This window comes from Polyodon spathula, chromosome 4 (assembly GCF_017654505.1).
Source record: "Polyodon spathula isolate WHYD16114869_AA chromosome 4, ASM1765450v1, whole genome shotgun sequence".
Lineage (NCBI taxonomy): Eukaryota > Metazoa > Chordata > Actinopteri > Acipenseriformes > Polyodontidae > Polyodon > Polyodon spathula.
Genome location: NC_054537.1, coordinates 44,014,009 through 44,039,953, shown reverse-complemented (window position 1 = coordinate 44,039,953; position 25,945 = coordinate 44,014,009). Strand labels below are relative to the sequence as shown.

At 37.4% G+C, this 25,945-nt stretch overlaps 1 protein-coding gene across 1 annotated transcript in view; it reads right to left on the bottom strand.

Moving 5' to 3' along the window:
* Positions 1-25,945, bottom strand: part of hecw1b (HECT, C2 and WW domain containing E3 ubiquitin protein ligase 1b) — a 145,425-nt gene that overhangs the window by 24,099 nt on the left and 95,381 nt on the right. Inside the window, exons 15-24 of the mRNA XM_041247968.1 lie at positions 23,935-24,069; positions 18,472-18,577; positions 11,626-11,722; positions 10,571-10,654; positions 8,809-8,918; positions 7,310-7,430; positions 5,663-5,776; positions 4,834-4,986; positions 2,963-3,061; positions 2,327-2,456 (exon numbers count right to left, since the gene is read on the bottom strand). Coding sequence (XP_041103902.1) covers positions 2,327-2,456; positions 2,963-3,061; positions 4,834-4,986; positions 5,663-5,776; positions 7,310-7,430; positions 8,809-8,918; positions 10,571-10,654; positions 11,626-11,722; positions 18,472-18,577; positions 23,935-24,069 — 1,149 coding nt within the window. The remainder of the gene's footprint in view (positions 1-2,326; positions 2,457-2,962; positions 3,062-4,833; positions 4,987-5,662; positions 5,777-7,309; positions 7,431-8,808; positions 8,919-10,570; positions 10,655-11,625; positions 11,723-18,471; positions 18,578-23,934; positions 24,070-25,945) is intronic.

Genomic DNA, 25,945 nt, shown 5'->3' with positions numbered 1-25,945 from the left:
GCTTCCAGTGTCACTAGCTTGGAGTTGAGGGGTTATGAACTTGCGTGTGGCACTTAGATTTCTTTGTTACAGTGACACATTTGAAACTACCAAAATCTCAATTAGTTGTACTTTAAAAACTAAAAACTGACAGAAAACACAAAAAATAGCTTACCATGGTAAACTTAAGGAACTTGAGGGGTTAACAACTTCCGGCATTACTAGAGTTTCACATCTACTCCTACTGGTAAAAATCTCCGTTCTTATGACAAGTATATAACAACGCAAATAGGAAAGAGTCTTAAACATTTTAAAAGTTGCATGCAGAATGTGGTTGGTAAAAAACTGCTACAGAAACCACACATCACAAAGTTCAGTAATCATTACATTTAAAATGATTGTGGGCATGAACTGAAATGGGGAGTGAGATTTTCTTCACAATGTTCTTCCATTCATAGAACAGTCTGTCCTCGGGGAAGGGCCACTTGAAGGTGTTCGGTCCGGCAGGATGAATAACCTCCACTTGTGCTCAATCATAAGAGACGTTCTCAACTTCTCCAGAGAACATTTTATTGTCATACAACACCTTCACCCAGTCACCAACTTGTAGACGCAGCTGAGCTGAATACTCTTGGACAACTGTGCCTTTCAACACTATCACCACACGGAATTCCATACTTTAACTGGTAAATGAGACCTTTACCCTGCCTGGGGTATCGGGTACAAAGTGGTGCCTAGCAGCTCCATCACTGAAGTAATGTATATGTTTAAAGTCAGGGACCTTCCTCTTGATCAAAGGAATGACCTCTTTCTGAAATGCATACACTGTTGACGTTGAGTGATGCATTTCATTACTCATCACTGCAACACTCATGTCATTCAGTTCACTGTCCCAACGGAAGTAGAACACAAACAGGTGGAGTGCTGCCTGAGAATTGTCCCAATGAAATGAAAGCTGTCTTGGATCACAAAACTATAATTTTCTGCAAAATCGAGCAGACAGATGGCTGACTACCTATCAGGTTTGTAGTTTTTAAAATGCAGCTAATTGAGGTTTTGGTAGTTTCAAATGTGTCACTGTAACAAAGAAAGTTCCACATGCAAGTTCATAACCCCTCAACTCCAAGCTAGTGCCACTGGAAGAACATCCTGTCACGTGTTACTCTACATCTAACCCCAGACAATGCAAAATTAAATAATAACGCCAGTTCGGTTAGGACTGTGTGGTACTTTAGCCTCACCAAAGTGGCCATAAGCAATGTTCTAATGCATGACAAATGCAACTTCAAAAATCTGCTAAAAATAAAAAATCTGCGGATACCAAAATTATTATTGTAGATATCATCAACATCAATCCAGAAATATCTTTGGATGATTTTTTGGAGCCCCCCCCCCCCACGTGTGTTATTTCAGCCTAAACTTGGTAGAAATACCAAGGGGGTTAATGACCAGTGGGGGTAGTCCCTAAGGTTCGTACAGCAATACTAACATTTTAGAACCTTCATCCCCTACAGGGTAATAGGTTGGGCTGAAGTTTGAATAAAACTCATCACTTACCCCTCGTCTGGCAACTTGCCAAAAGTCAGTTAGGTGCTCCTGGTATTTTCTCAAAAGCCCTATTCATTACGAGTCAAATGAGATCCTGCACATGATGGTAACGTCTAAGTTGAGCCCAGGGTGATTTTTCTGGTCAGGGTCACTTTTTCACTTTAGGTTGACCTTTGACCACAGCTCGAAGGGGAAATTAAAAAAAATAAATAAAACGATTAGCATTTCTGAACTCAGTGGGCCCGAAAACTCCCAGGTGAATTTTTCTAGCAAAGTCTGACACGGCTCTGGTTGAGTTGGTATGGAATAACACATAAGGCCTACAGTTTTTTCACAGTACACTTCTGGGCTTTTTACACTCTCAATGCAGACTTTTTTAAGCATTGTCAACTTAAAATAATTATGTCTGTAACATACATTCCATACCATAGATGTTAATTCAAAATAAGAGCTATCAGCATGATGGACAGTATGTACAAAATAGTAAAGTCTTGGCAATTAAATATTGAAACACAATTTGAAAGAATACTCCAGATATAGGCAAGTGTGACATACAGATGACTGAACAGACAGACTCCCTAGATCCCCAGAATCTTATCAACTCAGTAAATTATGCTAAATAATGTTAATACCAAGTTTCATAATAACTGGATAAGTGGTTCTTCATATATATAGAAAAACTTGAAGCGTGACATACATACAACAGCCGGCACTATCTCAGGGCTGAGACTAAATCTTTGGCTTGATATACAGTACTATGTCAGTCAAGTATATATAGTATATAGTAGCTGCAACATACCTGTCCAAACACCTCCTCATTTACAGTAAAGGTTAAGTCCAGGATGTCAGTGATGTCATTGTCCTTCATCCACTGTAAACTCTGATGGAACTCCTCATCAAGGAACTCTAGATCACTCAGGTCACACGGGCTGCAATACAGAAGACAGAGAGCTCTGTGAAACATAATGGCATCATGGCTCTGTTATGCAAGTTTTTTTTGGGGGGGGGGGGTTTAACATCAGATGAATGGTGTTAACAAAATCACCACCTTTTGTTGCCTGCTATTTTCCAAAAAAACACACAACCATGTTTATTATATACAGTTCATCTCTTCAAATCCTGCCAGCAGATACCACATTACACTGTGATCTTATCGGATCTCTGAATCTTAGTGAAGGTAGGCCTAGTCAGTGATGTTAGTTGCTCTGAAGAGGTTAGTATCCCCATAAAACAACTAAGGCCCGACAAAGTTTTAATGAGAATATGTCCTTGCCCTGGGGTATTAGCCCCAGTTAGCTAGAGAAAGGATTCCATTACAAGTAATGTATTTTTGGTCTAGCTTATTTCTTCAAAGATAGTTTTTCTTCAAAGATAGATTTTCATCAATCCCTGTTTCCCAATCAGTTAGTTCAGAGCATCCCAAACAAATACTTACAGTCTCAGCAGAGCCTTGTAGAAAGGTCTTGTAAAAAAAGCATCCAGTAGGTACTGGTGAATCAATGCCAGGCCAAGGATACGGCCACTGAACCTGAACCTTTGGATCAGAGCACAGGAAAAGAGTTGGCTTTAGACAGTCATCTCACACTAAACAAAACAAACAGCGTGGCATCATTTTCCCTGGCCAATTTGAGGTAGATCCTCCCTGTTCTTCATAGCAATGCCAGTAGAAAAAGGCAGGGCTTGAATAATCCCTGCCTGATGGAAAGAGTTGGGCTTTACACTCATAACCCTTCTTTTATTTAAACAGCCAAACAAAAAAAAAAAATCTTTACAAAAAATTGTAGAAAAAAAACAACAGCTATCATCCTTAAAACGGCAAATCATTGGCAAATCATATTTTTAAAACCTTCTTTTTTCCCCTTCAGTAGAACTAACTGAACTTTATTAAGTCGATATAAATCAGTAAAATTTGAGGATTATAAAGAAATTCCTAAATATATTTACAAAATATAGTGATACAAGATACAGCTGTACCACTGGTCTATTCATTTTTTAACACAATTTGTTTGCACATCTTTTGGCAAACTGAGTTAATTAACAACAATAATTAATAATAACTGTCTTTCGTTGTGTATGACGTCAGTAGCACGGCTCGGCCCTGCAGTGGAAAAACAAACCAGGCCCCCCTTAACTGCACCGTGAAGGCTCGGCTCAATGTACAGTGGAAAAGAGGCATGAGTGACTAAAGTGCTATAAACTTTGATAGCCCCTCAATTACTTCATGTGTTGCCAACACTGACTCAACCTGCTTATGAGCAAGGCACTGGAATATAGGTGAGGGACATGCCAGATGTCAGTGAAATATTATGCAACTATCAACTTTAGAGAGGGAGTTCCTTCTTTTTTAGAATTCTAAGGAAGCCCCCTATAAACCGGAGGGTGAGGTTTTAGTTCAGCTTTTACGTCAGTGTTATGGGAACCTGTTCAAGCAGATTGTGCAAAAGGTACAAGTTAAGATCCTGTAATACAAATTAAACCTATAGAACACAGATGTTAGCACACTCCATTATATGCACACTAATGCATCCTGGACATGGCAAAGGAAAGGTATATACATTACAGTCATGTTAACTACAGAGTGATTATTAAGGCAGTTGGCCACTAGGCTTGCCACAGAGACATTTAAAAAGACTACAACCTATGCCCTAGATCAGTGGTCTCCAATCCTGGTCCCAGAGGGCCAGTGTCCTTCCTGGGTTTTGTTCCAGCTGTACCCTAAATTAATTAACTGGACCAATTAAGCTTTTAATAAGCACTTAATTGGTCCAATTAAATAATTTAGTGTACAGTTGGAACAAAAACCTCTAGGATCAGGACTGGAGACCCCTGCCTTAGATAGTTATGTAGCCAATACTGCAGCATTAAATGCTTGACAAGGCTGCCATTCGTCTTGACTAAGGGTTCCAACATTAGAGTGGTTGTAAAATCAGGGTTATGACTCTATCCATAGTTCTGACTGATTCTTTCATTAATGTTGAACTAGAGAAAAAAATCATAAAGCACTAACAAAAAATATGCTTGAACTATGTAAAAATGCTGCTTGCTCAAACTCCAACCAAATACGCAGGTGTATCCAAGACTAAAAGGTTTAATAACTGGACAAAAGAATGGTAAGACTACCCAGATGATTATTGATTGAATCAGGCTGTAGGTAATTAGGAACTGACCTTGAAAGGCAATAACCACAAAGCTACCTACAGCTCACCCTAGCCCAAAAAATTATTGATTTGTGAGCCTTGTGTTGTTTTATCAGGGAAAGAAAAAGAAAGGAGAGACAACTACAGATTAAAACAAAGAGTAGTTTACCATTCCAGATGATTTTCAACGAATGCTGACATGGGGCTGATCTGCACTGTGTACGTGTCATTAGCAGAGTACTCGAACAAGCCGTAGTAGGGGTTGAACAGTTCTTGGGAAAGCAGGAAGAAGAATTCTCTTGAGGGTCCACTGTAGTCCAAGCTGTTTAAAAATAAGGTGGAAAGATCAGTTCCCTGTACACAAGACAAGGAGGTCTATTCAACTGAAATAAACAATCCTGGATCTAACAACCACTGCCGTTTAAATCACTAAAATAGGATCCTCCCAGGTGATTTACATGTTTTTATTTACAAAAACAAACAAGCATTGTTGTACACTGGATTTTGACAACCATGGTAAACTAAATTACCTACAATATTTCAATGAAATACGTGTATTGAGAATGCACCACTGTTCAGATATATACATAAAATCAATTTTTTTCTACCAACCTGATCACAAGGCCCCCCTACTTTTACTCGGGGGGATAAAGCTGCCTTCATTTTTTTTAATGAGTTCTGTGTGGCACTGTTGTGTAGTAACATGCTTTTTTCATAAATTAGCAAATATTTTCTAATGGTCATATTACACACTCTCAACCCTCCCACACTTCCGGCCTAGCTTGGAGCCCCCCCCCCCCCCCCCCCCCCCCCCCCCCGTATGTGTTTGACAGTATCTACTTATGATAACTTACAGCTAATGTTAATGTGCATATTTATCACAATTGGCTCACTGTGTGAACCTGAGGCATAACACTTCACCTCACTCCAATCTATGCTATGTAGTGGAACAGTGAGTAAGCTTAGAATTGCCTGTCAGCAGCAACATGGAGCCTTACCCTTCCTCACCCACGAAGGAAACATAGAGCTTGTTTCGCTGGAGTTCCTTGCGTGAGTAGGCCATCACCTGATTAAAAGTGCCCTCCAGTAGGTGATCTCGACGGACAATCAATCTGTAAAAGACCAAGAGCAATGGAGACTGCAAGTAAGTCCAGATTCATTCACAAAATCTGTGTTTGATACACTGAACCCTTAAACCTTTATATGGACATTTTTAATAACAAAACCAAAAATGTGACAACTGCAAATCAGGACATACAGTTGTATACTGTGTGAATGTCTTACATTGAGTTAAGCATGTGGGTTCTCAGTGCCACATGTCAGACTTGGAGTTCATCGCCAGCAAAGACTGCTAGAAATGTCTGTATTAGTGGGTAGAAGCTTTTAGCACAGGAAATGCAAAATAATCAGTACGGGTCTATTCAGATGACTTTAACGGTGAGGGAGTTATACTGCTTAAATATTAAAAATAGAAACAGTGCTGACATTTTACATACTTTTATAGACAAACTTATGGATGTTGGTTTTCACAAGAGATTCTTTTACAGATTTAAACAGTGATCTGAATATAGTCCATATTATAAGAAAGTGGCTGATATTTGAATGTATTTTTCAAATCACTATATGCTCTTCCAGACCAGTTGTTAAACAATGAATGTTACTTCTACGTCTATTACATGCCCTGTGTGCCAGAAATATTAATGTATTTTTAGTTATGAAGGTTATTTTAACTGCAATAAGGTATTGTAATACATACGTTAGATAGTATTGCATTCTCCATGACTTTAACCCCCAACATGGACTTAATTTGAGGGCACAGATGGCCAAGGGTCAATGCATTTAGGCATAACAATGCTTGTGTTTTAGAGTTCTAATACTTGGTTATTCTGTTACAGGACATAGAGGCAGGGGGTTCTGGATCCCACTGAAGCTAATTAGGTGTCAAAGTGACTGATGTGGACAATCTCATACTAAAATAAAGTTTCTTAAATGAAGGTGAAATTAAAAAAAAAAAAAAACAGCAGGATAGATAAGCAGGTAAAACTGAGCTGGAAATTCAGTAAATTTCCTCAAAGATGTATTTGCTGACCCAGAAGATTCTAATTTGTGAAACTTTAAGAAGCTGACACTAATTAAAAAATAATTAAAAAGATGAATTTTATTTTAACATGCACATATTCAGATGACCCTGTTAAACAGTATAATTAAAGAAAAAAAAAAAAAAAAACATTTGTTGCGGATTACTGTAATATCCACAGCATTATATATCGATGTTGTGAATTTTGCAACCTTCAGCCAACAGTTACCATTCCTCAAAAATGGTTACTGTAAGCATAATGTATATTATAATTTATGTACAACTACATAAATCTGCAGCATCATGACATCTGCAGCAGGAGGCCTCTAAAACACATACCGTATAGTGTACTGACAAAGTATGATGACACAAACGAAAACAATTCAAGCACGTCTTATTATAAACATTAAAGCGGGTTTTGATGAATAAACCAATAATACTGGTTCAACCACCAAATTCATTGTCCATTATTCTGGACCCAATGCTACAATCTCATTTTAATAATGAGATCTCAGTTGGTTTGTGCAAACCGTTTCAAGGCTGCTGTTTTAAAACTAAGGCAACTTACTTGATTTTACCTGGCCCTTGTCCATAACCCTTTGCCTCCAGCTTTCTATAAAAGTTGCGGAGCTTTGCTTCAAAATCTCTGCGGTATGGTGCAGGGGCCCTGGCACTAGCTCTCTGCAATCCTGCCAAGACAAAAAAAAAAATTCTTAGCACTCGGTGCATCCACAAAGTATCAGACAAACTACCAACTCATCAATGGTTTGGAAGGTCAGTTTTAAATGGCACCTATGGCTTGAACGACAGTGGACTTGTTTTTAAATCTTCTGCAGAGAACACAAAAAACCAAGATATTTTATAACTTCTAATCCTGTTGCATTTATCGTCATTACACACTCATTAAACACATTCATTTTGAACATTAATTTAAGAAAATATATTTCCTATGTGCATTGTGAAATTCTTTATATTCCATTTTTTATATTTGAATTCTGAAATCCACTTCTAAAAAGAACAGGAGACTCCTTTCTTTAAATATGACTGCACCGCAACATAAGAATTGTGGATAAATGCTTTACTTTAAATTAGTGAATGTTTGCTTCTCAATGGCCAGGCTATTTCCTAGTTTAAATCTTATTGTCATTAGTATCAATGACAATCTGCAAGGCAAATCTCTTAACAGATTGAAATGTTTATTAAAAAGTATTTTAGTCTTAAAATCTGTGAGGACTGTTACACTAGATTATATTTTGTTATGCTTTCTATACTATTTTTAAGCACTTCTGCTGTGATTATAACAATAAGTAAAAAAAACATAATTACTGCTTAAAATGATGCATCATAGTTCTGATTTACAGTCATGTATTTTTAACATTAAAAAGTTTTTGTGCAAGTCAGACTATTTAAAAGCACCAGTTAGTTAATTATTTTGAAGATACACTGCATCTCAGTAAACTTGTCCAGACCTGTTGCTTGTTAGAAAAGTCTCCCTTTCCAGGACAACAATACTATTAGCAAGTGTCCTTTTTCATACAGGATTATCATAATGTGGGGTATCTGCAATATGATTTGGTAGCCATTCAGAAATAAGTAAAATGTTAATACTTTGAAAGTTTTGGGTATGCTCAGAGCTTTTTACAGGAACAAGGGCGACAGTTTAGCATTCCCTATGTTGTGCATCTTTTGGCCCACCCTGTATATTTAGATGTTCATATTTGACAGCCCCAGTGACAGAAGTTTATTGTCGTTCTAACATATATTATTCCTTGGAGAGATATATCATGAATTTACATAGAAAACAGCATTCATTTCCTAAATGGCAAATCGTCGGAAATGCAGAGATAAATCTTTTCCATTCGGTTTAGCTAAGTATGCGATACATTCCTAGAGAACAAAGGCATTCACAAAAGCTCAGATATGCATACTGCTTGACCAAATGGCATTCACAAATTTGTTTAGTCTATTGACCTTGGCTATTAACTCCCTGCAAGAGGAATTCTTGAATATATACTCTCTGTGTTAAGCAGGCAACTTTAAGATTAACCTTCCTCCAAAGACAGTCACCTGGGGAGTTCTGAGGTGAGGACCCAGGAGAGCAACGGGGAGAGAAGCTGAAGCCGAGATGAAATGAGGAATGTGGCGGGACGTATGACATGATCTCTTCTTCGAAGAGGCTGTAAGAGAACAAAGTATAACAGGTTAGTGGGGGCAGAAACAAATCACACGTCAGGCTAGTGGGAACATGAGCCCTTACAGGAGATTTACCTGTTATATTCTGGACTTAGAGACTTTCAGTAAACCTACGGTACACCTCAAGGTCACACGGCTGAGAAAACTGAGACAGATGGAGATGAAAGTTTACAGTTTCGATTTTGTTAGAAAAGCCATTTACTACAAAGCAGGTAATCTATCACTTAATAAATTGTCTGCCCCTACAATTGTTAACATTTACATGTTTCACTAAAACTACACCCAAGTGCTTATTAAGGACCTTTACTTATTGCTGTATATGTCACACAAATACATCAAGCAAATTCTTGGAAAAAACACATTTACTGTTCTTAGTCATTGTTTTTTGATTGAGAAAGACCCATATAACTATACTGTATACATACATGACACACTGAGCATATAGTCTAACTTTCTTTGAATGTACACATTTATTAAGATAAACATACTGTATTATTTGACTATTTGTAGAAATATAACATGATGATGATGCAAACGGATCATTCATGTGACAATACCAGGATATTTATACACAGTAAAGTATAAATATTTAAAAACACATTTAACACACTCATTCAGACTTGTTTAGTAAATTTGGCTGGTAGCTCCAATGCAAAAATACATTTTTAAATGTTTCTACATTAGAACAGTACAAGCTATAGACTTGCTTTTTGTTTTGCCATTGTAATAATTTGTAATATGATCCTGAAGTGTACACTTACATGACAGTTCTGTTCTATGGCCACAGTTGTGTAGTGACAAAGAGTAAGAAACAAACATTAACAAAGATGCATATTTTCCTTGGCTGGGCCAGTATGATTTTATTTAAGTGATGACACGAAATTTGATTATACAGGCTTTGGGAACAGTTGTTCTTAAAACCGCAATTTCCCAGTGCGCAGAATGGTTAATCTCTGCTTTGAAGACTGTTTTGCAGAGAGAGAATGAAATACTCCCCCCCCAGGGAGATCAATGGGTTAAGCAGGATTGTAATCCAGTAAGGGTTTTCAATGGCAGGTTGTGATCCTTGTCATAAGCTGACATTGCACACAGTACTCAAATAGTTTTGTAAAACACTGACTAGATTTTTCCCTGTTTTAAATATTTAAAACAAAAGGAGTCATGAATACAGGTAGGTTAAGCTTTTATATCTTCACACATTAATCTATTTCTGGTTTGGATTTTCAAAAGAATGACAAACTTGTCCAAAAACCAATGTTCCTTCTGCATACTACATCCAAATGTAAGTGGAACATTCCCAATAACTTGTGGAAGATGGAGTCAAGAATTATCACAATCTTCTCTTTCGACATATGTAACAATTTTGGGATGTATCTGTAGACAATTCTCCAGATGTTGAGGTAAAAACTTGATCAAGACAACAAAAGTTTCAACAAGTACCATCATTGGTATCTTTTCTTTACAGATAGATGATATGTGTAACATTAAAAAAATGTATATCAGAAAAAAATCTGGTAACAATTCCAGTTAAAATATTAATTGAATGGTAGTGTTAGTGATAGAGTGTAGAGTGTTAATGATTTAAACATACTACATTCAAACTTCACCAGACAGACACCTACTGTAAACGTCTTACCTTAACAAAATGACTAGGTCTGCATTACACGATAACTTTTCTACTCCGTGAGTCCCTTCTGTTCTTATGTAATGAATCTTCTCCCTTGAAACAAAGTATCCGAGACAAGAGGACAACAAGTATGTTAGTAACCTAACCCCTCTGCCATGGCTGTAAAGACAACATTTTTAGATGTAAAGAGCCATATCAGTATCATGGAAAAGTAGATCAGTGTGACGTGCCTCAATCCATTACTTGCAAAAATATGCCGCCTCCACTTGTATACACTGTATTAAAAATGCAATGGTGCACACAACTTTCTTCAGTGCCAATACCACACTTCCATTCATGCCGACTGCTGCTCTGACAGAGCTTGGAAGACATTTATACTGAAGAAATGAGTATGAAATATGAAATTGCATGAAATATACAAGATGTGATTGGATAATGACAGCAACACATATCCCATTTTGACCTCTGCAGGTTCGTGTTTGTCTCACTTTGGGAATCCTTAATTAACATTCTCTCTTATGTTGAAATAAACAGACTTCCAGAAGGGAGGGAGTCTACAATTAGAAAAGCAATCTCAATAAGCATGGCTTCCTGAATGATCTTTTACAGTGGAAATAGTACAGAACTTCAGGTATAGAAATTCAAATGTAATAAACCTTTGCTCTGTGGCTAAAATAATGTTTAGAAACAACACACACAGATTATTTAATATGATGTAACAAAGCTATAACAGATAGAGAGGTCAGGTAAGTAGTTAAATATGACAATTACAAATCTATATCTTTTCAATTCTGAAGTAGAAAACCATTGTAAAACTAGTATACATCTACCTACCTAGCTATACAAGGGCCCTTCACAAACTCACAGATTTCGATGTCTAATGTGCAAGTCAGGTAGCAAAATAATAATTACTTCTCAAAACAACAACAAAATAGTACCGGAAGATATTAAACAGAGGCCTCCTTTAAAACCCTTTAGGCGTTCCTGTTAGGTATAACACTGTCATGTTGACAACAAAACACTGTTGCGAGAGGAGGACCTGTGCAGTTCAGTGGAGTACATACCTCAGTGCATGGTTTCTGGACAGGCTTGGCTGTCTCTCCTGAAGTATCTCAAAAATGTTGGGTTGGCGAAGGAAAGCTACTATCTTGTCATTATAGCCTGTAATTACAAAATAATTAAAAATTATAATTCCACATATACATTTTACATGAAGCAATTATGCTATTTTAACACTGATGTGTTTAACCAGTACTCCTATAATTTGTCTTTGAAAAACTGATACTGTAGTTATCTATATTGGGCTTTGTAAATATATTTTGATGACGCTGATCCTTGTAAATAGTGTCCCAGGTGTCAGCTCTCACCAGTCTCGTTTTCTTGTTACAAATCAAGCACTCACACAATTGTTTTTCTGTTGAAACAGGATGGTGCCAGTGTGTTTATTTCTGATTACATCCAAACAAAATAAATAAACAAAACAAAACAAAACCAAAACCTAACTCCTCTCCAGAGCTCTAACTAAACTTTTCCCCAAGTCTTTACCGGATGGTTAAGCCGTTTACCGGTCTCCAAGCCAAACAATTCTCTTCTTGTTTTATTTCACCTCTTTTCCTTTGTTCACACTCCACACACAAACTCTTTCTCCAACCCCCAACCACAAGAACACACAACTGTCGCCTGTTTTATTCATTACGGAGAGGGTCCAGGTTTCACATCCATAAGTTAGCACTGGCAGCACGCATTGGTCAACGACTTTCCTCTAGAGACATAAAGGTAGTTTCCCTTTCAGAACCATGCTTAATCTTTCAAAGGCACTCCAACCCATCTTTGCTCTTCTGTTGATTTCACACATTTCGTTTTCCATTGCTGAAATTAACTGTCCTAAGTACACGTAGTTATTGACTTCTTCAAGCTTGATTCCACTGACGTCAATTGCCTGTGGAGTGGTATATTTATTGAACATGACTTGAGTCTTCTTCATGTTCATTTTCAAACCCGCTTTGATGCTAGCCTTGTGTAGTTCTTGTATTCTTGTTTATAATTCTTCTGGGAACATTGTAAATATGAGGATGTTGTCAGCAAATCGTAGGTGATTCAGGTAGGCTCCATTTGATCTTCAGTCCTTTATTTCCCCAATATATTGTTTTGAAAATGCCTTCTAGGGTGGCTGTGAACAGCTTTGGGGAAATTGTATCTCCTTGATGAACTCCATTTTCAATCTTGGATGTTGCATTCTTGTATATTGTGCTGATTAAATCTCTATGTTTTCTCAATTCCTTGGTAAAAATTTTGTAGATTATAGGAAGTAAGCTAATAGGTCTGTAGTTCTTGAGGCCTTCTTTATCTCCTTGTTTATGTAAAGTATCACTGATTTATTGTTCCAGTTGTTTGGCACTTTCTTTTGCTTATTACAATCTGTAAAAATACATGACAGTATTTCTGTCATTTCTTCACCTCCTTCTTTCTCGACGTCAATCGTTATGACGTCTTCTCTGGGTGCCTTTCCTGTCTTCACATGTTTAACAGCATGTTTTACTTTTTCCGGTAGAACGCCTGAACTTCTTCTTCAGGTTACATTTTTTTCCATCTCATTTTCATCATCTGCTACGCTGCTCTTTTCATCTTGATATAATTTTCTGCAAAAGTCTCTCTTCAAAATCAATTTGTGGTTCTTGATGACAATCCCATCCTCTTGTTTGATTGCTAAAATCTGTTTTTTCCCCGAAGATTAGTCTTTGTTTTGCTTTCTTAATACGGTTGTTTTCAATAGTTTTCTCTACCAACCTACAGTTGAATGACCATATATCCTCAGGAACTGCTTTCTTACTGTCTTGCAGTGCTCAATCTTTTTAGTCTTTGACTTCAGAGCTGCTGTTTGTTTCATTTCCCTTCTTTTCTTCATGAGGTCATTTGTCTCTTGCATGATCTTCTGGTCGCATTTTGTACTCTGCATTCCAGCAATGTTTTGCTGTTTCTACAATTCCTTCCTCATAGATTTTGTTTACCTCGATTGCATCATCTTTTTGCAGATCTTGAAGAGCACTGAAGCTATTCTTCAGTTCCAGTTGAAACACCAGACTTTGTTTATGGAGCATTTCTACATTCATTGTTTTGGATTTCATCATTTTCGTTCTCTCCAGTGCTGTGTTTGGGTGTACTTTGCATTTTACAATTCTGTTGTCACGTCCTGTGTTGAAATTGTTTCATACTGAGGCATCTTGTACGGTGTGCTTCTTCTTGGTGAGTACCTAGTCAGTTTCTTTATTCACACTGTTGGGTCCTCTCCATGTCCATTTCCTGATGGGTTTCTTCTGCAAGAAGGTGTTGATGATGAATAAGTTCTTGTTCTCTGCAAATTCGACTAATCTGTCGCCCTTTTTATTCCTGTTGCCATGTCCAAATTTGCAGATAGAATTTTTGTCTTCTTGCTGGGCACCTATTTTGGTGTTGAAGTCACCAATAATGAACTTATAGTGGTTCTTCCCATTTTCATGTAGTTCTTGTACTTCATAAAAATCTTTGACTTCTTTATCCGAATAGCTAGTTATTGATGCATATACTTGTATAATTTGAAATTCATACTTCCTTGACACTTTCACCATCAGTCTTGCAGACCTCCGACGCGTCAGTCTCTACTACGTTATTCTTGATTCTCTTGTGGACAATGAATCCAACGCCTCCTGTTCGTCCATCTGTAGTGCCTCAGTAGAAGAGAAGATAGCCACTCTTGAGTTGTAGAGTAGTCCTTTGTCTTTGCCGTACTTCGTTTAGTCATACAATGTCCCACTCGATCCTTCCAAGTTCTTCTTCCAACTCTTGAAGTCTTGCTTCACCTGAAAGAGATCTGCAGTTGTACATGGCCAGGGTCAGTGTTCTGTAGCAGCCTAAAACCATAACCTGGTGATTCTTAGCACCCTCTGCCTTGGTCGCTGCCTTGGCAGGTGGCAATCCAGCCTCCGGGGAATAAAGGCCATGTTTTTGTCTGTGTTTCATCATGGGGAGGTTGGCCATAACTCACCACGCTGGCCAGACGGGTTGGTGAGTGCCCCTTCCACTTTGGCCTAGTATGTTACTCAAGCTTTCACAGAATGGTTGAACCTGCCAGAGTCAGGGGACCCCGCTGTACTTCATCTTGAGAAGCTGTTGTCACCCTCCTGCCACTTTGAGGCAGTGGAAGTTGGACTGTTGGTGTGTATATATATATATATATTTTAAATACAGGAATGCATTATTGTAAGAGCAGATGCTTTTCGATTTGGCCAATAAAACTGTCTGTCTAAGGGTTTGAATTTGCTGTCCTGTCCATCTTGTTTAATAGATAGTAAATATCCTATCAGGAGACTTTTAATATAGTAGTGACAGACAAGGTCCTATGGGTGTTACTCAGTTGGAATTCATGCAGTTAATGGCTCGCACATTAGTAAGACATACAACTCAATATGCCGGTTTCATTATGGAAACTACAGTAACTGCTGCTCATTAGATGTAATACATTTAGCATTGAAGTGGTGCAAGTTTATTAGTGATGTGTACAATGCTTTTTGAAATTAAACCGCTTATTTTACATTTGCATTTAATGTACACATGTACAGTTTACTAGGCACAAATTTTGAAATAAATAAAGGTAGTCATATCCAGATGCTATTCTATACAAGTGAGCTGAAACAAATGAGGTGTAAGGGGACTGAAGAGTAAGCACTATAGGCCGAGAGCAGTTAGTGAGCTGGTCAAAAGCAAATATTTTTCAGAGCTTGAAAGGGGATTTGGAGGCTGGTGGCATTGGGTAGGTGTAATTCAATAAGCACATTAACCCAAACACTGCAGGCAAGTAGTTAGCAAGCTTTATCAATCAGAGCTGCATGGACTGTCACCAAGCTGCAAACATTTTGTATAAAAGGCCTTTAAACATAATTTTACTTCCATTTAAGCACAGAAAATACACACTGTATAAAAATATGCATGCAATCACTAATTTTGTCATCCAGTACCACCTGTTCTGTAAAAATAAAAAAATTACTAGCACAAAACAGCAGAGGCACTTCACAGAGGTTATTTTAGAAACATTCAGCATTCAGAGTTCTGTGTGTAATATAAACAACTAGAAAATGCATACCTTGTCCTAACTTTGTGTGGGGGATAACATGCTGTATAAAACAGATTTAACCAGTTATCTTTTTCTGACTGGAGCTCAGTTTCTTTGTATTAAAATACCCAATGCATTACCATTTGGCATCGCATGGCTCTTTACATAGTAGTCAACCTAATTATAAGGTCTGGGAAGCAGAAATTACTTGAGTTTTTATTGTAAATTTAGAAAAGGCGTCAGAGTCAGGACTGCCGCTGGGATGTGAATTCCATAACCCGTGGGCATGGGTACTAAAATCTTTGTGCTCTGCCCATGTAATGCAGCCACAATGATTTACAGTGGCTTGCGAAAGTATTGACCCCCCTGGGCATTTTTCCTATTTTGTTGCCTTACAACCTGGAATTAAAATGGATTTTTATTTGGATTTCATGTAATGGACATACACAAAATAGTCCAAATTGGTGAAGTGAAATGAAAAAAATAACTTCTTTCAAAAAATTCTAAAAAATAAATAATGGAAAATTGGTGCGTGCATATGTATTCACCCCCTTTGCTATTAAGCCTCTAAATAAGATCTGGTGCAATCAATTACCTTCAGAAGTCACATAATTAGTTAAATAAGGTCCACCTGTGTGTAATCTAAGTGTCACATGATCTCAGTATATATACACCTGTTCTGAAAGGCCCCAATCTGCAACACCACTAAGCAAGGGGCACCACCAAGCAAGCAGCACCATGAAGACCAAGGAGCTCTCCAAACAGGTCAGGGACAAAGTTGTGGAGAAGTACAGATCAGGGTTGGGTTATAAAAAAATATCCGAAACTTTGAACATCCCACGGAGCACCATTAAAGCCATTATTTAAAAATGGAAAGAATATGGCACCACAACAAACCTGGCAAGAGAGGGCCGCCCACCAAAACTCACGGACCAGGCAAGGAGGGCATTAATCAGAGAGGCAACAAAGAGACCAAAGATAACCCTGAAGGAGCTGCAAAGCTCCACAGCGGAGATTGGAGTATCTGTCCATAGGACCACTTTAAGCCGTACACTCCACAGAGCTGGGCTTTACGGAAGAGTGGCCAGAAAAAAAAGCCATTGCTTAAAGAAAAAAATAAGCAAACACGTTTGGTGTTCGCCAAAAGGCATGTGGGAAACTCCCCAAACATATGGAAGAAGGTACTCTGGTCAGATGAGACTAAAATTGAGCTTTTTGGCCATCAAGGAAAACGCTATGTCTGGCGCAAACCCAACACCTCTCATCACCCCGAGAACACCATCCCCACAGTGAAGCATGGTGGTGGCAGCATCATGCTGTGGGGATGTTTTTCATCGGCAGGGACTGGGAAACTGGTCAGAATTGAAGGAATGATGGATGGCGCTAAATACAGGGAAATTCTTGAGGGAAACCTGTTTCAGTCTTCCAGAGATTTGAGACTGGGACGGAGGTTCACCTTCCAGCAGGACAATGACCCTAAGCATACTGCTAAAGCAACACTTGAGTGGTTTAAGGGGAAACATTTAAATGTCTTGGAATGGCCTAGTAAAGGCCAGACCTCAATCCAATTGAGAATCTGTGGTATGACTTAAAGATTGCTGTACACCAGCGGAACCCATCCAACTTGAAGGAGCTGGAGCAGTTTTACCTTGAAGAATGGGCAAAAATCCCAGTGGCTAGATGTGCCAAGCTTATAGATACATACCTCAAGAGACTTGCAGCTGTAATTGCTGCAAAAGGTGTCTCTACAAAGTATTGACTTTGGGGGGTGAATACTTATGCACGCTCAAGTTTTCTGTTTTTTTGTCTTATTTCTTGTTTGTTTCACAATAAAAAATATTTTGCATCTTCAAAGTGGTAGGCATGTTATGTAAATCAAATGATACAAACCCCCAAAAAATCCATTTTAATTCCAGGTTGTAAGGCAACAAAATAGGAAAAATACCAAGGGGGGTCAATACTTTCGCAAGCCACTGTATGACGACGAAGCGCCATGTGTTTTGTTTTTATTTTTATTTTAAATGTGTTCTGACAGAGGCGAGGTTGGCAGCTCGTCCTCTGCCAGGAGTTAATAAACTTGTGCGGATTGTGGCCAAGGGGTAATAGAATAATTACTAGCTAGTTAAACCCCTCGGCCACGGTATAAAAACCCTGCAGTTTTCCCTGCTCGAGGTGGGTGTGTACAGAGGAGAGTACGGGAGAGCGAGAGGAGAGAAATGAAAAGGGATTTAAAAATAATATATAGGAACAGTGAAGACGATCGCCCAGCCTGACCTATATTTGTATTATTTGTGCTTTGTGATTTTTTTTGTTTAATTATTTATTTTTGCTCTGCGAGAAAGTGTTGTTTTGTTTAAACCTTTTATTTTATTTTTGTGTATTTAAATAAATGACGCCGCAAATGTTTTTTTGCCCTGCAGTACCTTATGTGTGTTTAGCTTCCTGCATCTGGCCTGACGTCACCACTCACATCCATCCTGTCACAACCAATTAAATTGTTAAAACTAACACTAACGACACTTGTCCTGTCCTTCCCAAAATCATGCCCTGTCCTTACCAATTATTATTATTATTATTATTATTATTATTATTATTATTATTATTATTATAGCATTACTGAATGCTGATATCAAATGAGTGTTGGAGTAATGATGTGTTTTTGATGTGACAGGTGAAAGATGGGTGTGGTAGGTGAAAATGAAAATTATAACAATTTCAAATAGAGAGCGCAGAAACAACACTAGTACTACTACGCCTGCTACAACTCCCCTTACTGCTTTTACTAAGACTATGACTACTAAGAACAATGTATTTGGTTACATACCTAATGGTACTGCATCATGGTGATTTTGGTTCCTGATTGCCGCTACCAGGCTATTGCCAGGTCTTCCTAACAAAGACAACCCTCGACTTCTGGATACATCGGATGCCTACAAAGCACATGGTAACAAACACAATAGACAAAAGAGCAAAGTTAGCTAATAAAAGACACAGGACTAATTCCAAGGGATTGTGGTTTTTAATGACACTAGTTTAGACCTGCATTTGTATGTCTGCGAGAACAAGTAACTATGACCCCATTCATACTTGTGATTTAAGGTAGCCCAGGGCTGCCTCAAGGCCACCTTTTGTCATATGTAGACACTCCAAAAAAAGAAAAGCCTGCAATTACATATATATGAATGCAAAGCAGACTTAGGGCCACCTTGTCGTTTCACATGACCAGTTTTGGTTACGTAGCTCAGTACTCCGATACTCCCACGAGTGTGAAAGGTGAATGGTCAGCTAGCCAAAACAAAAATATTGAATGGTAATTATTTGTACATCATGCAACTTTAATTATTAAAATATTTAATGAAAAAAATCTAGTGGGTTAACATTCAGGTGGTTTCTTTCACATAATATAATGAGCTGCAGTGCATTCATAAATAAGCTTAATTTGTCACAATTACCTTTACTTCCTCTCTATAATGATCAATAATGCTAGCAACTTGGCATATTCAACCACCATTTATTTTCTTTTGCATGCAACGGTATATATAGCTACAGAAGTGTGCGTCTTTACATTAAAATGCAGATTATTTCTTTTAGCTGCTTGCTTTTACACACACATAAAATACTGCTCTTATCCACAAATATTAAGATTGTTGATGCATCATAACACTAAGTCAAAATAGTCAGTAATATATATAGTTTTTTTTTTTTAATATACATCAAAAAATTGCTACTGCGCTGCATTGAAAAAAATATATTAATAAGAAATATCTGCTACAAATCAAGGACTACTGTATATCCCGGCAGCTCTTCCATTCTGAGTGCAGGCTATTGTTACATTAAGTGTACCGGTTTAAGTGGTAAAAAAGAGTGGACCGATCATAGCTGGAAGTTGTTGTAGATTTTACATTTGCTCACCTCCTTGTCAAATTATCCCAGAATTTCTCTGTCTATTATTATTACTTCCTTATTTCAGACTGTTTATGTTAATTTATTGTTGTGTAGTATGGTAGACCTATTGTATGATTGTTAGATAACATTTGTCATATGGAATAATTACATTTTTTAAAAAATATTTGTGTTGAAAAGATCTACCTCTTTATTGTTTAATTATGTATTTTTTAACAATGTGTATAAACCCTACAACATATAAGGAAGCAAAGATTATTCTAGAATTATTTCCAGATACCTTGCTTCCTTTTCACAAAGCGTTTTAAGCGCCTGTTTTTTAAAGAATATATTTTCAAAGTTTATTTTTATGACTTAAATATGGTTTGATATTCATGGAACTATTGCACAAAGTTGTTGGCTTTTTAAAGAATATTCTAGCACAGGTATCAGGCCATCAAGATTCATTTTATTGATAAAACAGACTTTGCAAAATACTCTTTTTTTAAAATTAAATAGCAATTACATTAAACGAGAAAGATTAAAATATCTATAGTTTCAATACCAGGTTGGTTCGATTTATATGAACGACATATTCTACAAACATTTTATACAAATGGGGTTTCCCTCACAACTGAGCTACCCAACAACTGAAAGAAACTCTTGTTCAATCAACCACATTAAACCACAATGACTAAGATAATGAGGCCCTTCCATTTGTAAAGGGGTTAATTGTTCTTAGTTCAAGTACAACAGGAAATGTTGGAAGTGTACTCTTAGAAACAATAATCATGAAGAGCACTAGGGATTAGATTGAGCCGGAACACATCACAATGGCATCCCTCCTCCTGGAAGAAATGTTCCCATTTGTTTCCTGTCACTTGAATAAGACAATGTCTGGTTGATAAAACAAAAGCAGTCGTTTGCGTTTTATTAAATCAGAAATCTACTCTGTCTGGTAGTCTATTTGAGCAGCTGATGGTCAGGCCAAAATATATTTACACAAGTATACTCCAGTATTCTTTAAATATATTATTTTAGAAAAGACATTTGGACAGCTATTGGACAACACCTGTCATAATCCTGTTAATAAGATGTAGGACAGTGTTAAACTAAGGGGTGGGCATGAGTGAATATCATCCACTCGCTTTTTTGTAAGGGTGGACTCAAGTCACCCATTATTTTTGGTGAAACGCCATTTTTCACACTCCATCTTCATTGTTATTTATTTTGAATAGTAGCCAATTTTATTTCTCCCAAATATTTCATCGTTTAATGTTTCTGACGCAAATTTTCCTTTTAGTGCGTCTGTATGTGCTCTCTGGCTAAACAGCCACTCAAGTCTTATACTGAAATTGATAAGCCTGCATCGAGAATTGAAATTGACGTTACAACTGGTTTTTAGGGCAATTGGATTTTATTTTTTTAAAGAATGTTATCGCATAATAAGACATTTGTAAAATAAACTTAGTGAAAACTAGTATAATAGCTGAGGTTTTTCCTTCCTAAACTGACAAACAAAACACTATCCGATAACTCGATGAAAAACAGCACATAACAGGCACTGCCTCCCTCATCGATCCTGCCTTTCTATCAAGATCTCTCAATTTGCTCAAAACAATTGTGAAAGCTTATAATACACAGCAAAAGTAATTTAATATCAAAGACACTGCACACCTGTTTATTAGGCTATAATATAAAGTCTTCAGTTCTTTATTTTTTTAAATGTTATGCATTCTGTTTGCTTGTTTATTATTCTGTGATCTTTGTATGGTCTTTATAGTTTGATTGTAAAAGCGCTTTGGAATACTATATTGCAGATAAAAAGGGCACAAGAGTTGGACTAACATTCACATATTTTTTATGCTTCAGTTTTTATTTGCGACCTGCAGTTGCATGGTCTTTTTTTACGGTTTAGCATGCAGCAATAATATTTCTTCGACTGCATGCATTCTATTAGTGTATTGGTCATTTTGAGGACTTGTCTTATTTGAAAGAACTGAAAGAGTTCCTTTGCTATATTGTATTGTGACTGACTGTGCTGTGTCAAAGGATAACAGTGTGCCATTTTGAGAGATGTCCTGCAGTCCTCCAGTTTTAAATAATTATTGTCTAATCCTAACATTTGTTATAAGTTACACCAGAAATTTAGTGTATGTAACATAACTGTTTTGTTATTTTCATGTGGGTACATCTGACAGAAACATTTTTTTATCAGCCAAATAACACTTCACAAGAGCAGGCAGGAATTCTACCCAACCTTGAGATTGGCAGCATTTTCTAGTTCAGCATTTTTTACTATTAATTATACTGACTTTGATAGCCTAAAACTTAGTTCCAAATTTCACTACATACGATTATTAAGTATGCAATATATATATATATATATTATATATATATAACTATACTATATTATATATATATATATTATATATATATACACAGTGCCTTGCAAAAGTATTCAGACCCCTGACCAATTCTCTCATATTACTGAATTACAAATGGTACAGTGAAATTTCATTCTGTTCAATATTTTATTTTAAAACACAAACTCAAAATAAATTATTGTAAGGTGACATTGGTTTTATGTTGGGAAATATTTCTAAGAAAAATAAAAAACTGAAATATCTTGCTTGCATAAGTATTAAACAGCCATACATAAATAATTGGTAGAACCACCTTTCGCTGCAATAACAGTGTTGGAGTGATTTTGGCCCATTCTTCTTGGCAGATTTGCTCCAGGTTGTTCAGGTTGGTTGGATGACGCTTGTGGACCGCATTTTTCAAATAGTGCCACAGATTCTCAATGGGATTGAGATCAGGACTTTGACTGGGCCACTGTAGGACATTCACCTTTTTGTTCTTGAGCCACTCCAATGTTGCTTTGGCCTTGTGCTTGGGATCATTGTCCTGCTGAAAGGTGAATTTCTTCCCAAGCTTCAGTTTTTTAGCGAACTGAAGCAGATTCTCTTGCAGTATTTTCCTGTATTTTGCTCCACCCATTTTTCCTTCAATTGTAACAAGATACCCAGTCCCTGCTGATGAGAAGCATCCCCACAGCATGATGCTGCCACCACCATACTTCACTGTAGTGATGGTGTGTCTTGAGGCATGGGCAGTGTTAGGTTTGACCACACATAGCGCTTTGAGTTTTGGCCAAAAAGCTCTAACTTGGTCTCATCTGACCACAAAACCTTTTCCCACATCACAGCTGGGTCACTCTCATGCTTTCTGGAAAACTCCAGACATGCTTTCAGATGGTACTTTTTGAGTAACGGCTTCTTTCTTGCCACCCTCCCATACAGGCCAGTGTTATGCAGAGATCTTGATATGGTTAACTGGTGCACCGTTACTCCACTCCCAGCCATTGAACTCTGTAGCTCCTTCAAAGTGATTGTTGGCCTCTCTGTGGCTTCTCTCACAAGTCTCCTTCTTGTTTGAGCGTTAAGTTTTGAGGGACGGCCTTTTCTTGGCAGTGCCTGAGTGGTGTGATGCAGCTTCCACTTCCTGATTATTGATCTAACTGTGCTCACTGGGATATCCAAACACTTGGATATTATTTTGTACCCTTTCCCTAATCTATGCATTTGTATTATTTTATCTCTAACTTCTGTAGAATGCTCTTTGGTCTTCATTTTCCTTCAGATTCACAGCCTTATCAATGATCCTTCAACAGTGGGGTTTTTATCCAGAAAATGTGACAGCAACTTTAATGGTTCACAGGTGGAGGCCAATGGTAAGGTAATTGTGTCCTCGTTAGGGCAATTTCTTTCTTCGGTGCAAACTGGGACCTTCAACAGCACAGGGGTTGAATATTTATGCAAGCAAGATATTTCAGTTTTTTTATTTTTCTTAAAAATATTTCCCAACATAAAACCAATGTCACCTTACAATAATTGATTTTGAGTTTAAGTGTTTTAAAATAAAATATCAAACAGAACAAAATTTCAATGTACCATTTGTAATTCGGTAATATGAGAGAATTGGTCAGGAGTCTGAATACTTTTGCAAGGCACTGTGTATATATATATATATATATATATAAAATTCCAACTAACAGTATGATTTTTCATAAATCAATTTCTTAATCTTCTTAGGGGTAAAATTGACTTCACTGGCACTGTAAATGTGAAAAATTCCTTAGGGCCTCTGCACCCTCATCGGGGGCCTGAAATCCCACAATCCCTTGCCCCTAGTGCATAAGAGGACGCACATCGTTGTTCCACATTGGGTAACCCTAAAGTCCATCCACTATTTTCTGTAGGAGTCTAACCCTGATGTAGGGCCACCATGGTCAGCGAGGATAGTTATGTATATCTGCCAATGTTATTTTATGAGCTATATTGCAATTTTAAGAATGCAATTGTATAAGTGGGGTGTGTGACTGTGTGTGGCTCATCCTTACCTCTCCAGCACTGTAACTGCGAAGTCTCTGCAGATGCTGCCTGTGTGTCAAATGGTTCGGCAAGCAGCCATTTTGAAGAGGAATTCTGGGATCAATGAAGGTTGTGGCCCGACTGTTGTGGTCAACAAAAAAGGACTGCAATGAGAAAAGAGCACAATATGAGTCATATGTAATAAAAGAGAAACAGTAGTATGGTCCTCTGGATTTCTAAAATGTATTCATCCTATTCAGCCTAACAGCCCCCCCCCCCCCCAAAGTGTTACTTGTGTATGGCAGTGTATGGCAGTGAAATTTACATATGCTTGGTTTAAAATAATTCTTATAGTATAATTAAAGACTTCTAGTTGAAACATTTGTCATTGAATGCTTCTTTTAGTATTTCTAAATTCAGCACTATTGAGCGTTTAATAGTTATGGATGATATAGCATAATTACGATAGCATAATTGTCCACAATAATGTACATTTTCATTTAAATGAACTTGAATAACACAGATTTCCACTAAATACAAATTTGAACAAGGTGCTTTTCTGTTTATTTTAAAATACAGTACTGCTAATGTAATCTGATATGTATTCTTAGTCCAGTAGTTTATGTGTTTTATGTAAAATATACAATTCATTTGGAGTCCAGTGGATACTGTATCTGCAGTGATATCATTTTACATGCCAGCATGACTACTTGTAATAGATTCCCTAAAAGAATAAGAATAATTCTTGATAAGACTTTTTTTTGTCCCTTGAATCAAATTTACCTGCAATAACAGGTGATAGCATATTTGAAGGGTCTTACTGTTTGAATTCGTTTTTCAAATTTCTTTAGCAGCATTGTGACATCATTAATTTTTTTCTGTTTCAAAAAAGCTGAAGATGATGCTGATGCTGTCACAGGACATTTTTTGAATGTAGAACATTTAGAACTCTTGTCTCCAAGGAAACAAGCATACTTTGTAATTAAATTAAACCCTAACCTTACCTTACCATGTACACTTTTTTCTCAAGTACAATGTTGCAGCACTTTTAACTTCTTTATTGAAACAAAAATGGATTTGGTTTGACAAGAAGATGGCTGCTACAGGAATATTTTACTTATGATGAACCTGTAAATGATGAATATTCTCTAGGAATGTTATTTTTATTGTTTCGAAATTAAAGAAAATTTGAATATTCTTAAAAAAAGATTATTTTATTAATTTATCTGAATTTAGTTACTGTGCTAACCTAATCCTGGGCTATGTTCAGCTGTATCAGTGTTGAATGCTCCTGAATATTGGTAAACTTTTCAAAAATGTGTTGGCTACATTATAATTACTGGAGAGATATTTTGAAGCGAACACATTCGGTAAATGTCCAATCAGTTGAACATAGCACTACTCATTTTCTTTTACTAGGGGGAATGGTGAAAAACAATTGTATGTCCAAATCTAATAATTACTGTGAGTGACACATTTGGCTTTTGTGCCAATAACCAGACATTATACCCACTATAGGCTCCCTGAAGCCTTACATTTTATCATGGGCAGCTCTAAGAATGGGGGTTTGACGAGAGCAGATCCTCACTCTATGAGCACTTCTGTGCTCCATGGGTGGCTGTGCGGGTCTGAGGGCAACTCTGAACACTCTAGCCAGGCCTCTTAACAGGCTTGCCCCTCCCCTCCAGGATTAAACCCTGTCAACTCACTTAGGACCATGTTCTACCTCCCAACCCCTCCTACTTACCTATAGATCCCTCCTGTATTACAAAACCCTCCTCTTCAATCCCCTCCCCAGCACCTGGAGGAAATGATGGAAACTCAAGACACCACTGATTCCTTTCACTCCTCTGCAGAAAATCTGACCTCAGGGAAATGGGTTACTGACATTCTACTTGAAGAGACAGTAGAGGATAGCTCTGCCAGCTTCACACCTGACGAGATGGATGTAATATTTGGCATTCGACCCGCTAGTGACATTGGATACGCAAATGCTCTGGCAAGTTCCTACCTCAGTGACTCAGATGAGGATGAGCCAAT